The following is a 13,349-nucleotide window of genomic DNA, read 5'->3' on the forward strand; positions in this document are numbered from 1 at the left end:
ATAATATATTGTCCAAGTCACAGTTTGGGGTTCTTAGGGGTTCTGATATAGAGAAAGTTATTTACACTTACAGTGAGAATATATTTAATTCATTATATAGTAAAGATATGAATATAATAGAGGGAAACATTCCCTCCTTCCTGATGAAGCAACTGTTGGTTGCGAAAGCTTGAATTTTGTGTGTGTGTTTGTGTGTCTATCAACATGCCAGCACTTTCGTTTGGTAAGTCACATCTCTTCATTATATAGTAAATTAGATGTTACTGGCATTTTCTGTGACCTGTCAAAAGCCTTTGACTGTGTGGACCACAGCATTCTCTTAAGTTAATTAGAATAGTGTGGTGTCGCCGGGAGTGTTGCAAAATGGTTTGAGTCTTATCTAACAGGAAACAAAGGGTGGTGTTGTGAAGTACCCGTGCAGTAAGCAGTCAGTCTTCATCTGATTGTGAATTAATTTTGTGTGGTACTACACAAGGTTCCATCTTGGTCCGTTGGTTTTTCTTGTGTACACTAAAGACCTCTCGTGTGTTACATTGCCAGATGCTAAGTTCGTTTTGTTTGCAGATGATACAAATATTGCAATAAGTAGCAAATCAAGTACAGATTTAGAAATAGCTGCTAATCAAATTTTCACTGACATTAATTAATGGTTTAAAGCTAATTCACTGTCATTAAACTTTGAAAATACTAAACTACATGCAGTTCAGAACCTGTAAGAGATCTCCTTCCAGCATGCAGATTGGAAAGGTTGACAGTGTTAAATTTCTTGGGTTACGACTCGATAATAAATTGAGTTGGGAGGGGCATACCACAGAATTTCTGAAGCGCCTGAACAAGTCTGTATTTGCAATGAGAGTGATGTCAGATGTAGGAGATATAAATATAAAAAAACTTGCATACTGTGCCTACTGTCGTTCTATTATGTTATACATGATGATATTCTGGGGCAACTCATCAAACCGAGCAAAAGTTTCTAGCGTGCAAAAGCGTGTAATGAGGATCATTTGTGGTGTTAATTCAAGAACATCATGTAGAAACCTGTTCAAAGAACTTTGCATTCTAACCACTGCTTCTCAGTACATTTATTCCTTATTGAAATTTGTTGCAAGTAATATATTTCCAACCACCAGCTCAATACATAGTATCAATGCTAGGAATAAGAACAATCTACATAAAGACCTAAAATCCCTTACATTGCTACAAAAAGGGGTCAAATATTCAGGAACACACATTTTCGATAAATTGCCAGCAACCATTAAAAAACATGGATTATGATGAAGCACAGTTTAAACAGAGTTTGAAAGACTTTTTGAAAGGCAAGTTCACCTACTCTATAGAGAAATGTCTTAACAGGGACTGTTAGACCAGCTTAAATAAAATGTCTGTTAGATTTAAGTTTTGACAGCATTTGGTCACAACAGTCAAGATTAGGAATTTTGTGTCTGATAAATTTATTTAATTTATTCATTCTGACAGTGTATTAATTCTGTAAATATTAGCAGTTACAGTTTACTGTAATGTATTCACCCATTCTGACAATCTCCTGACAAATGATCAGGATAGTAAGTATTATATTCAAATGTTTTACATATTTTATGTTATACTTTGTGACATATTCCACACCCATAACAATAATCATCTCATTTTTTGGGTCTATGGAACAAAAACTGAATCTAATCTAATCTTTTTTGTCCTTCAACTTTCTATAACTACAATCTGGTTCCTGTACAAGCTATAAATTGCCTATTCCTCCAGAATTTTTAAGTGTATATTCCAGTTAGCATTATCAAAAGCTCTTTCTAAATCTAGAAAATATCTTCACCTGTTGGCATCTGCCTTCTTTGGCATCAGAATGTGCGAGAGTATTTCTTCTTTCTCATATATCTTGCATACTGGGTGTGTTATATAAATTATGTGAACTGTGCAGAATAGTTAATGGTGTGTGTGTGTGTGTGTGTGTGTGTGTGTGTGTGTGTGTGTGTGTGTAGGGGGGCTTACAGCAGTGGCAAGTGAAATAGAGAGCAAATGATTATGTATTTGCAGATGTGTGGTGTGTGATGATAAGTAATGGAGCAGGGCAAAAACTTTTATTTTTTTCTGTTTGGGAAATGTTTGTGATGTAAGCTAAAAGTTTAAAAATTATAGCATTGTTGGTGTTGTTCTGTGGAGGCAGATCCTACTGTCAATGCAGACTTCTGTACAGCACAGCTGTTAGTACCTTTAAGTTAACCCTCTTGATGTGTGCCTTTGTTGGGAATAAATATGGGTTGGGTGCTTAACAACTTGCACTGCAGACAGATGGTGAGTTGGTGTCTTGAGTCAGAGACTTGGATGCTATATGAATCACACAAAGACTGACTGATTGCTAAATAATTCTATTCACTTCAGAGTCAGAATGCAAACTAGTCATGTTGATTCCAGGCACTGTTATTCAGGACTCAGACCTGTGCTGAATCTGCTATGAGCAATTATCCACTGAGATTTAATGCTGTTCCTATGACTTACCAAAGTATTTAACCCTTGTCAGGCTATTGGTAAGGTGGTTGGTAGCCCTGCTGCAACATGTAAATACTGGAATGTTGATATTCTGGCCCCTGGGGAAGAATATTGGGAGCAGTGGACTGAGGAACTCCGGGTAAGGTCATGGGCTATGCTCAGTTGCTTCTATCTTCTTGAAGTTTGGCTAAATAGCCATCTGTTTCCAATAATTTGTGCTTAGGGGCAGTAAATTAAAGAACTTTTGAATCCAAAGACAGGTTAGTGGTGGGAAGGGAATTAAAAAGATCAACTGGGATATAGTTGTGGTGTGAGATGTTGGAGAAATCTCAATGAAAATAGCAAGGCTTATATTAAAAATATAAAAAAAAACAATCATTTAAATCTGTGCATTATTGTCTCAGAATCTGGTGATGAGGTAGAAGATAGAAGGCTTCTAAAAAGAGGCAGAAACATAAATAATAGCAAATCCGACTTCAATATGACAATGGGCATTTGACCGTGGAAATAAGATTAAAGATCTATTCTTCAGTGGAACACTTTGAGTGTGTTATCCAATATGGCAGAGGTTATATGTTCATTGAAGTTGCCGAGAATAGCAGCAGCGGAAATGGAATTAAAAATAAACTTTGCTGTATTTAATGAAATAATAAAGAAATTGTACAGGGTGTGATGAGCCTCACATACCTTAAATATTGAACTGATAATGTACTAATATGATCCTGAGTAAAAAAGGATACAAATCTGGGAAGAAACAGAGTTGTCTGATAAAAAAATATTATGGTCTTTCAATTAAGAAAATCTCAAATAGAAATACAGCTGTTTTGAGAATTTATTTAATAGTGAGAGGTACCAAATTAAATCAAGCTGTAAGTTGAACTTTATATGTAATGATGGATATACATAAGCAGATGAAACGAAGCAATTATTTTACAAAGATATTTCTGTAAGCAAATGTTGCTGGAATGACGATGCCAGATGGGGTGCGTAAAACCTTTGGAATTTCAAAGGAAGGAAAGAAACTTTGAGATTATGGTATTTAAATTAAGGAAACCTCAAATAGAACAAGGCAGCTATTTAAGAGAAGGCATTAGTTTCAAAAAAATGGTAATAGGAACATGTTAGAATATGTTGAATTGAACAAAACTATCTGGAAATGCCCTAAAATGCATTTGAGAATTTACAGTGGGAATTTACCAAGGGAAACAATTGACAGAAAAATGAGTTCGTGAAAATAAGACAGAAGCTTACGTTAGGTAGAAGTCACATTTTATTATTAAAGATGAAACCGTAACTGACAGTAGAGAGAAAATGTTCCAAGCATTCCATCTTCAGCCAGTCAACAGTTTCCTTCTAAATTTACACTTTTCTCCAATGAATTTTCCGTTTGATTCAATAGAAAAAGCATTAGATATTTATTAGCCAAAGGAACAATCTGATTTTAGAAGTGGACATAGCACATGGACCATTTGCAAGATGTGAAAATGAAATTATAGTTCTGAGCAATGAGTGTGAAGTACCACTTTGTCTGACATTCAAAGATTTTGAAAAAAGCTTTTGACAAAGTTTCAACAAAATCTGTTGTAAAAGCCGACGAAAAACGAGCCACTGATTTTTTTCCTCTTAATATACCTGAGGAGTATATATTTGTAAATGTTGTAGATTCTGTTAAACTTCACCATAACTGTAAGAAATTCAGATTTGAAAGAAGAGTCAAGCAAGGATATTACTTGGCATGGAAGCTATTATCTGCAGTTCTAAAGGAATTTACCTTAAACTGGGAAAAGAAGCAACAATAATTGTTAATGGAACATACTTGATGTGACTGCATTTTACTGATCTTATTGTATGTACTATTATTTAGCTCTATTCATAATAAATTTCAATAATGAATAGAAGAAATTAATAGAGCGAGTTTGAAAGTAGGCCTGAAAATCTTTGAAAGTATTAAGAAGTGATATGTATGACAAACATTGCCTTTCCCACTGTGGTCCACCTAGTATGAAAATTCAAAACTGTAATTTGAAACACCAGATGGAGTGGAGTACTTACTAATGGCAGCAGTGCAGTAATTGTTTTGTTGTAGTCCATAATACTTTAAAATCCTCAATCTTTTGTGCCTTTGGCATTGAGATATAATACTGTATTAAGTTTGTTGGACTGAAAAGATGTTTACTGTGTGGAAACTATTACAAAACTGAGACAAATAAAAATTAACAGGAAACTGAGAGCAGTAGAACAGTCTTTCACTTCTACAGAAATAGGAACTGACAGGAAAGGTTATAAATATCATGCAAACCTCATTTCAACTTGATATAAAACCTTGGCATACAGTAGTGAATGCTAGTATGCTGGTGAAGGTGTATGAAGTAAGATGAGTTGGGCCAAGAAAAAAAATAAGAATGAGATTAACAACAGAAGAATATATAAATGGAAAACAGCAAAAAGAACATTTCGTACACCATTACTACCAAAAGTAATAGTAGTTCTGAACTGGCACTGAAGTTAGGTTTGTGATAAGTCGAGGAAAACAAAGAAAGGGATAATGAAAAGTAAAGGAGGTCCATTAACATTTAACACCCCAGTGTTGGTGAGTTCATTTATGATGTTAAATGAGAGTTCTTTTTCGTATTCAATAAATTAACAATGATAGCAATGTTATGGGGTAAAAATGGTAGGATGAATAAAAGAATGACAAAAAAAGCAAGAGAACAGATCAAGACTAAAAAATGGAAGCTGTTGTATTTTTGAAATGACATGTGTAGAGGAAAGGCAGAGAGAAAAATAGAATGGCATTGACACACACATACAAAAACATAGTGTGATATTATTCCAGTCTGTTGAAAGGCACTGTCACAGTGCTGTTTTCAGTGTTCCCTCAGTGTGAGCATTTATATGAAATATCAAGATGGTAAGGCATCTCATAATCACTGTACCATTCAGGCTCAGTGCCAACTGAGAACTCCATTCTTTATATCATATCATTGCTGGCAGTCGCTCATTTTGCTTCTCTTGAATTGCCTGGTCTCTCTTTCTAGATTTGTGTCTGTAATAAACTAAGTATTTTATCTGTTCTTCTCTTGCCCTAAACCTTAATTTTGTTGACTCCATCCTTTTGGTAGTTTCACATTTCCCTGCTATCTCTTTGTAAGATTATTTTCTTAGAATCAGTATAATTGTTGATAATATCTCACTTACTAGGAGCATTTGAAAAGTCTGTGCAAAAATAAAAACTACTTATGTGTTTGGGGTAAACCTTTATTTTTCAACATAAGTCTCCCTTTTAGACTTACACACTTTGGCCAACGCTGTTCTAATTTTTTTATCCTTTCCAAATAATAGGAATTGTCCAAGTCTGCAAAATAGCTATTAGTTGCTGCAATCATCTCCTCATTTGAATAAACTCTTTGTCCCGCCAACCATTTCTTCAAATTGGGGAACAAATAGTAGTCCGAGGGAGCCAAGTCTGGAGAATAGGGGCACTGTGAAACAAGTTGGAATCCTGTTTCCATTAATTTTGCGACCACAACTCCTGAGGTGTATGCTGATGCATTGTCATGATGGAAAAGGAGTTTTTTGCGGTCCAGTCACCAGCATTTTTCTTGCAGCTCAGTTTTCAAACAGTCCAGTAACAATGAGTAATATTCAACTGTAATAGTTTTACCCTTTCCCAGATAGTCGATGAGGATTATCCCTTGCGAATCCCAAAAGACAGTCGCCATAACCTTTCTGGCCGAAGGAATGATCTTCGCCTTTTTTGGTGCAGATTCTCCCTTGGTAACCCATTGTTTAAATTGTTGTTTGGTCTCAGGAGTATAGTAATGTATCCATGTTTCAGCCACAGTGACGAAACAACACTTGAAGTCCTGCGAATTCTTCCTGAACAGCTGCAAACTTCACACGATTCTGTTTTTGGTCACGTGTGAGCAATTGCAGAACTCATCTTGTGGATAGCTTTCTCATGTCCAAATGTTTATGCAAAATATTATGTACTCATTCATTCGAGATGCCCACAGCACCTTAACTCTTCTGTCATCCATCACCATATCATGGATTTTATCAATGATTTCTGGAATCATAACCTCCACAGGGCGTCCAGAACGTTCAGCATCACTTGTGCCCATATGACCACTCCGAAAATTTTGAAACCACTTATAAACTGTTCTAATCAAATGTGCAGAGTCACCGTACTGTTTATCAAGCTTCTCTTTAGTCTCCTGAGGCGTTTTGCCTTTCATAAAGTAATGTTTAATCACCATAAAGAATTCTTTTTTGCCCATTTTTGGCAATCACTTGACTTCCTTGATTCACATGAATGCCAAACACAAAGAAATAGACCAATATGGCTGAAACTTGGTGTGTGTTCTTTACAAAGATGCTACTAACTAAACATGACCTCGATACGTGCCGGTTTTGCCATCTCTCAGACTTTGCAAGGACATATCAAACACCCTTCATACAGTTTTTAATTTACATTGTCATTACATACAATACAGCATAGTTAGTGTTTGTAATTAATTTTAAGGTAACTTTATACCACACAAATGTTCTGTGATGGCCATTTAATTTACAGAGAAGCGGTTGGCAGAGCATCTAAGCAGGCCATCAACAAGTACAGCTGCTACCTGATGATACAATGACATTATCTAATGTTAATGTACCAAAGATTGTTGTTACTTTTATAATAGCTGTTATGTTCATATTTGAAGCTGTGATTTCATTCTTTGTATTTTATCTTCTAAGGTTACATGGCCAAAAAATTGTGATATGTTTCAGTTTTACAGTATTTATTTAGGTGTGATATTTTTCATATTATAATAGAACAGGAGTCTCGTAGCAAAATACTAGATTCATATATGTATGTTTATTTATTTTTAGGTTAAGTAGCTATATTAAAAAATTGCTGCAAACATGACTAAATGTGCAAACTACTGTTATTTGTTAAGTTTCATGTCCTGTACTCATTTCCTGTCTTTATGGGAGACAAGAAAATGTGCATGTGAATGAGAACTAAAACATTGAGTGACAAATGATAAGTGGCAGAAGACTGGCTGGAATGTACAGGGAACAGTTAAGAAAGAAATGAAAAGTTGTGACAGCACTGATTGCTTAATTTGCTGTGTTTGAAGCAACAAAAGGAAAAAGTTTCAGTGAAATTGAGGTCATTAAAGACAGAGCATTAGCTCAGCTGGTAAAGTACGAGGGCAGAAGTATCTAATGCGAGTTCAGTGCCTTGACCATTGTGCAACATAGTTCAGCCCCAGTTGCTAGCAGATGTAAATATTCAAAGAAAATTTGAGTATATCTGGGGTCTGAATTACAATGCAAACTAATTAATTGCACAATTATTACTGAATTTTGAAGTTAGCCAGCCAGTGGAAGACAATGTGTAATGTACTTACACACAACTGAATATTAAATTTTATATTGTTTGTATGCTAGAGTTGTATATTTGGGCCACTTGATGATGGTACAGATCTGCTGGTATTTGAAGTAATTAGATGGCAGGGAGGAACCTTGCATCAAATAACACAGGAATAAACATTAAATTATTGCTGTAAGTGACAGTTTTTGGGTACATCTACGACAAATGGGTCACACAATAATCAGTGTCATAAGTGCTGTAGAATGAATGTACCTAAAATGCTTCTTACAGCCCTCCCCTTACCTGTTCTTCATATCCCATTCATGAAACTTGGGTGGTGAATTAGACTACTTGTAAGTGCACTAATGTCTTTACGTTTGTAAGTTTAGTAATATTTTTACACTTCTCTTTGTTACCTGTTACCAATCATGTACCGAGCGAGGTGGCGCAGTGGTTAGACACTGGACTCGCATTCGGGAGGACGACGGTTCAATCCCGCGTCCGGCCATCCTGATTTAGGTTTTCCGCGATTTCCCTAAATCGCTCCAGGCAAATGCCGGGATGGTTCCTTTCAAAGGGCACGGCCGACTTCCTTCCCCGTCCTTCCCTAATCCGATGAGACCGATGACCTCGCTGTCTGGTCTCCTTCCCCAAAACCAACCAACCAACCAACCAACCAATCATGTTATGTATGTTGGGTAATTTTGTAGTTATTCCATGTGAACAAAGTAAACTCATTGTAGTAATGGAAAATCCAGGATGGAATAAGGATATTATTATAAAAAGGATAGATTTCTACTCACAATAAAGCGGAGATGCTAAGTCGCGGATAGTCACAACTGAAAGTGTGTCAAAAAAGTAAGAGTTGGCCGAAAGTGTCCTTTCTTTGGCAGTCTGTTTGTTGTCCCTATCTGTGACTCACCACCTTTACTATATAGTGAGTAGCAATCTGTTGTGTTCATAATATTATCATTCAACTCATTGTAAACTGCATGCCTCTTCTAGGAATGTGTGTCTCACTACTTTCCATTATGTAGTTTGTGTTACAACCAAAAGCCATAGCAGTATAGCTTGATTTTTGAAACATTAAATATTCTGCCATACATATTTCTGGCTTGTCTTTCTGATATCTTTCCCTCAGAGCCAGTGTCTTCAAGGCAATATAATCTGGAAATGACCACGTTTTGTTGCGATTGTTTGCTGTAAAACCCTTCCACAAGTGCTCTGGTACCTTATTGATGTGAGGTGGATATTTTCTTCATCTGTAGTTATGATTATATTTCCTTCTTCCATACCTACTCTATAAAAATATGAATTTTCTGTATGAAAATGTGTATAGAATAGCTCTGTTATGGACATCTTGCACACTTTGCTACCCAAAAGCGGCTTCCCTAGTTCGTCATCCAGTAGTTTGAGCCAATGAATAAAAAGTGAGATCCCGGCAGAAGCCTGTATGTGACACTGTGGCAACCAGAGAATCTGACCTATCTTCAGGATGAAGTGCTTTATCATAGGAATGGTGCTTGGACATTTCATCGGAGTGACTGTCTCTGTCACTTGTGATCCAGACATCTGTCAGCACATAGCTGGCAATGTATCAGGATTAGCTTCTTCATTGACAAATCAAAGAGTGGAAGGAGAATATTATCAGAAATGATAATAAGTGATGAAAACTATAGCATACCTTCAGTCATACTTGCTATGCTCTTAAATAACACTTCATCTGCCAGCACGTAGCTGTTGGTGAGAGGAGTACTTGCTACTTTATTCAGATGACGACAAACTTAGTAACTGCAATTTCTCCATGTGGAATATGGATTCAGAATAAGTCATTTTACAATCATTGTTCACGTAGAGGTCCTTTACACAATGGCGCCATGCTTCAGCTAAAGGAATCCTCTTTTCCCTCTTTAATCACATTTGGGAGATTGGAGTCTTCTCTGATTCTTTAAGGTATGTGTTACTAACTCTCTTGAAATCTGGTAGTTTTGCATTTGGTCATAGAGTTATCGTAGTGTTCCCTTACTAGACTTATACCTTCGGCTGGATGGTGAATTGCTGTCTCGTGTGGGTTTTGAATCCAAGCACCTTCTTGCTTCTAGAGCAGATCCAGGTGATATAAATTCCACTGTTAATAATCTCATTCTGCAGGAGATTACTGCACAGCAGGCTTGCACAGACAAAATAGCACTACTTAGAAGTATTTCATCTGTGATATCTTCGTATAACGTTATCAGTGTGGTTTCATGTTCACTATCAGTTCCAAGCATTTAGAACAGTGTTCCTAGGGAGAGTGTCTTGCCTTTGCTGTTGTCGTCAGTAGCATAATAGACATATTTAGGAGACCACTACATTGTTCAGAATATATCAGTTGTTTTCACATATATTTTGCTTTTTTCCCAGTCTCTAAACAGCAACACATCAGCTACTAGTCAATATCAGGAGTTTGGAGAAGTGGGCACTATGCTATGGTTTTGGGTTGGTTTATCAACTGAAAAACATTAGTCTAGATATTCAGGTTTAACAGCGTAAATAGTGTTTAGGTATTCAGTTTTAATGGCGTAAATAGAAACCAGTGGCATTACAAATAAGGAACAGCTTTCTTAGTACTAAAATTTTATTGAAATTTCTCCTGGGTAGCACACCTCAGGGATCTTTAAGGTCTGCAAGGAACTAAATATTCTTCAGTGCTTTAATCACAATTCAAAGAATACCTGTTTCAGTTTTATAAAACGTGTATGCAATCCCAATCCAATTATAGGTGCTGGTTATATAAATCAATGGGCCTGCACATACTGAGATACCTAACACTATACACCACGACAGGATTTGCCTGGCTGTAGACTCCTACAGGACCAGTCCCGTAACCAGTCACTGCTGAAATAAGTGGTCCACTACGATCTGTTTGGCAGCAACCCGTAATAATGCATGACCCCACCCTCTGGCTACTCATCTCACTGTGCAAATGGTTTTCACAAATCATGTGTCAGCAAACCATTTGGGTTCTCCATATTCATTCTCATCATCATCATCATCTTCTTCTTCTTCAGTTTCCCATCAGTGTCAGGGTCTGCGTGGAACACAGGCTTCTTTATCTGCTGTGGTCTTCCCACCACCTCTGTGTTATTGCTCTGGCTCAGACTTTTCTCCAGCGCATATGCATACTTTCTTCCACCCCATTTAAGCACTTGTCCCTTGACCTTCCCAATGGTCTCTTATTCTCTTCTTCAACTGGTGCATCTTTCTAGGCTTCATAGTTTTATCCATTCTCTTAAAGTGCCCAAACATTGGTGATGGCAGTAACAGTAACTAATGTAGCACACTAAGTAAATTACTCTGCACTGAAAACAAAATCAAATTCAAGCAATATGCCTCATTTTCTGATTGTTATTTTTAAGTTTTTGTTCAAATTGTGAGACTGTAGAGCTGCAGGTGCTATTAAGCTACACTACTTAAATTTGCCCCAAACATTGCAGATAGAAATTGAGCAACAACAGACCTAATAAATATATTAATTACAGAAAATCATAATATGTCATGAGAGAGAGAGGAGGGGGTGGTGTGTTAATATCAGGATTAGCTTCTTCATTGACAAATCAAAGAGTGGAAGGAGAATATTATCAAAAATGATAATTCCCTCATACTTGCTATGCTCTTAAATAACACTTCATCATCATCATCATCATCAATTTAACATACACTTCTGGATGGAGGTTCCTGCTAGGCTTTTTCAAGCAATGCAGTCTTCAGTTAAAAGCATTTCTGGTGCTTCTTCACATTTTAAAATGCCATCTTACCCATCTTTTGTTCAGTTGTCGTCGCAGTCCTCTTTTAGCTGTTGGATTGCAGCAAAGAACTTCAGTGGTCCATCTATCATTCATTTGTATGGCTACATGAACTACCCATTCACATTCAGTTTTCATTACAGTCATGATTGCCTTCCTTTTCCAGTCTGTTTTCTGACCATTTGTTTTCCTGTCTGGTCTGAACATGCATCTCTCCCTTGCTTGCTGAGCAATCCTTGGTTTTTTAATGACTTTTTTCATTCGAATTTCTTGTCTCAGCTGCCATAATTCAAACCAGTAATACACACTAACACCAGACACAAATTGAGACGCATATAGCATGTGTGGCGCAGCTTCCATTTTTGTAACTCAGCAGGTCCAAGTGCAACTGTCCAAAGTGGGATGTGGCGCATGGCGACGTGACATGCGCCTGCGCCAGGTCATGTGGCGGCATGTTTGAGGCACAAATGATCACACCATGCGAGCATTATGGGAGGGGTGAGGTGGGGGGTGGAAAAGTTATCCTCGCATGTCCTCCGTCAGGCAATCCACACATGGCCAGTGGTAGTGTTGGGCGTCTGAAAAATATTGCCTTATTACTGAACATTATTGTCATTGAGTGAGGTTTCATTTTTTCATTAGTTCATTATATTTTTCAGTTATTTATACCTATATAGTTTTGCTGTTTCATTTCATTATTGTTTCTTTTGTCATGAACCATTCACAGTTCATTGACTGGTGAACCATTAGCCACTGGGATTATATCTTCTGTTTCCACAATGCTTTCAAATTGCAAGAAGGGACAGACAATTCATCAAGAGGGTAATGAAGTAGAAAGTAATAATATAAAATCATGTGACCAAAAAGCAAGGCCAGAAATTCTAAATGTTATACTGTGAGACTAGGGTGTGCATGTGCTGCCTATGCTAACATAGCTGTACAATCCATTACAAAAATTTGAAAAGTAGAAATTCCCGTAGATGTATCTGCTATCCACTCCTGGTAAAAAGTGTCCAAGATCTGAAGTATATGAGTTTCACTTTGATTGCTTGGATATGAATGTGATAAGGGACTTCATACTGCATTCATGCAGACATCACATTTTCACTGTAATCTAGGAACAGTCAAGGAAGCCCCCTGAATGACATTGTTTTAACTGGTGCGTAGTTTAGAGAAAAAGCATTTCAGTGGTTGCGTACATGGTATCATCATCAATTAACTAGTTACACAAAAGGCTACACAAATGACGAATGCAATAGGCTTTATTTCGAAAGTATGGGTGGCCTGGAAGAGTCTGATGATTTGATATATATTTAATTTACTGAAATGTGGTGCTGACAAGACAGTCCTATTTTCATGACAGCGTTTTTTCGAACAACGTGAACTCTTCCCCACACAAGGCCCACCTGGCTAGTTTCCATATTCCTGTCACACGCATTGTTCTCAGCTGCTGACAGTACACTGACCATTGTGTTGTTTTCTTTTCTCAATAACTATCCTATTCGCGAATCACACATTGTCATTGTGGCCAGCCGTAGGCAAGTAACCAGTGTCTGACATGGGCGTGTCACTCCGCCTTAAGGGTATGCTCATCGTCATTTTTATACTGGTCAGATGAGAAACAGGAATAAAACCCTTTGGTAAATTTCCATTCCAGTCATTTCATTGTTAAAAATAAAATGGGTTATGAGGAATTAACCAAA

At 37.0% G+C, this 13,349-nt stretch overlaps 1 protein-coding gene across 3 annotated transcripts in view; it reads left to right on the top strand.

Annotated features, from left to right (window-relative positions):
• Nucleotides 1-13,349, top strand: part of LOC124545125 (osteopetrosis-associated transmembrane protein 1) — a 284,001-nt gene that overhangs the window by 193,660 nt on the left and 76,992 nt on the right. Inside the window, exon 5 of one of the 3 annotated variants that reach the window (XM_047123947.1) lies at nt 7,072-7,257. The exons of 1 other annotated variant lie outside the window; for it this stretch is intronic. In XM_047123947.1, the coding sequence (XP_046979903.1) occupies nt 7,072-7,136 (65 nt within the window). In that variant the 3' untranslated portion in view covers nt 7,137-7,257. Of the gene's footprint in view, nt 1-7,069; nt 7,258-13,349 lie in introns of those variants that run through there. One more of the 3 variants, XM_047123945.1, reaches the window with a different exon arrangement.

Source organism: Schistocerca americana, chromosome 8, assembly GCF_021461395.2.
Source record: "Schistocerca americana isolate TAMUIC-IGC-003095 chromosome 8, iqSchAmer2.1, whole genome shotgun sequence".
In the NCBI taxonomy this organism is placed as follows: domain Eukaryota; kingdom Metazoa; phylum Arthropoda; class Insecta; order Orthoptera; family Acrididae; genus Schistocerca; species Schistocerca americana.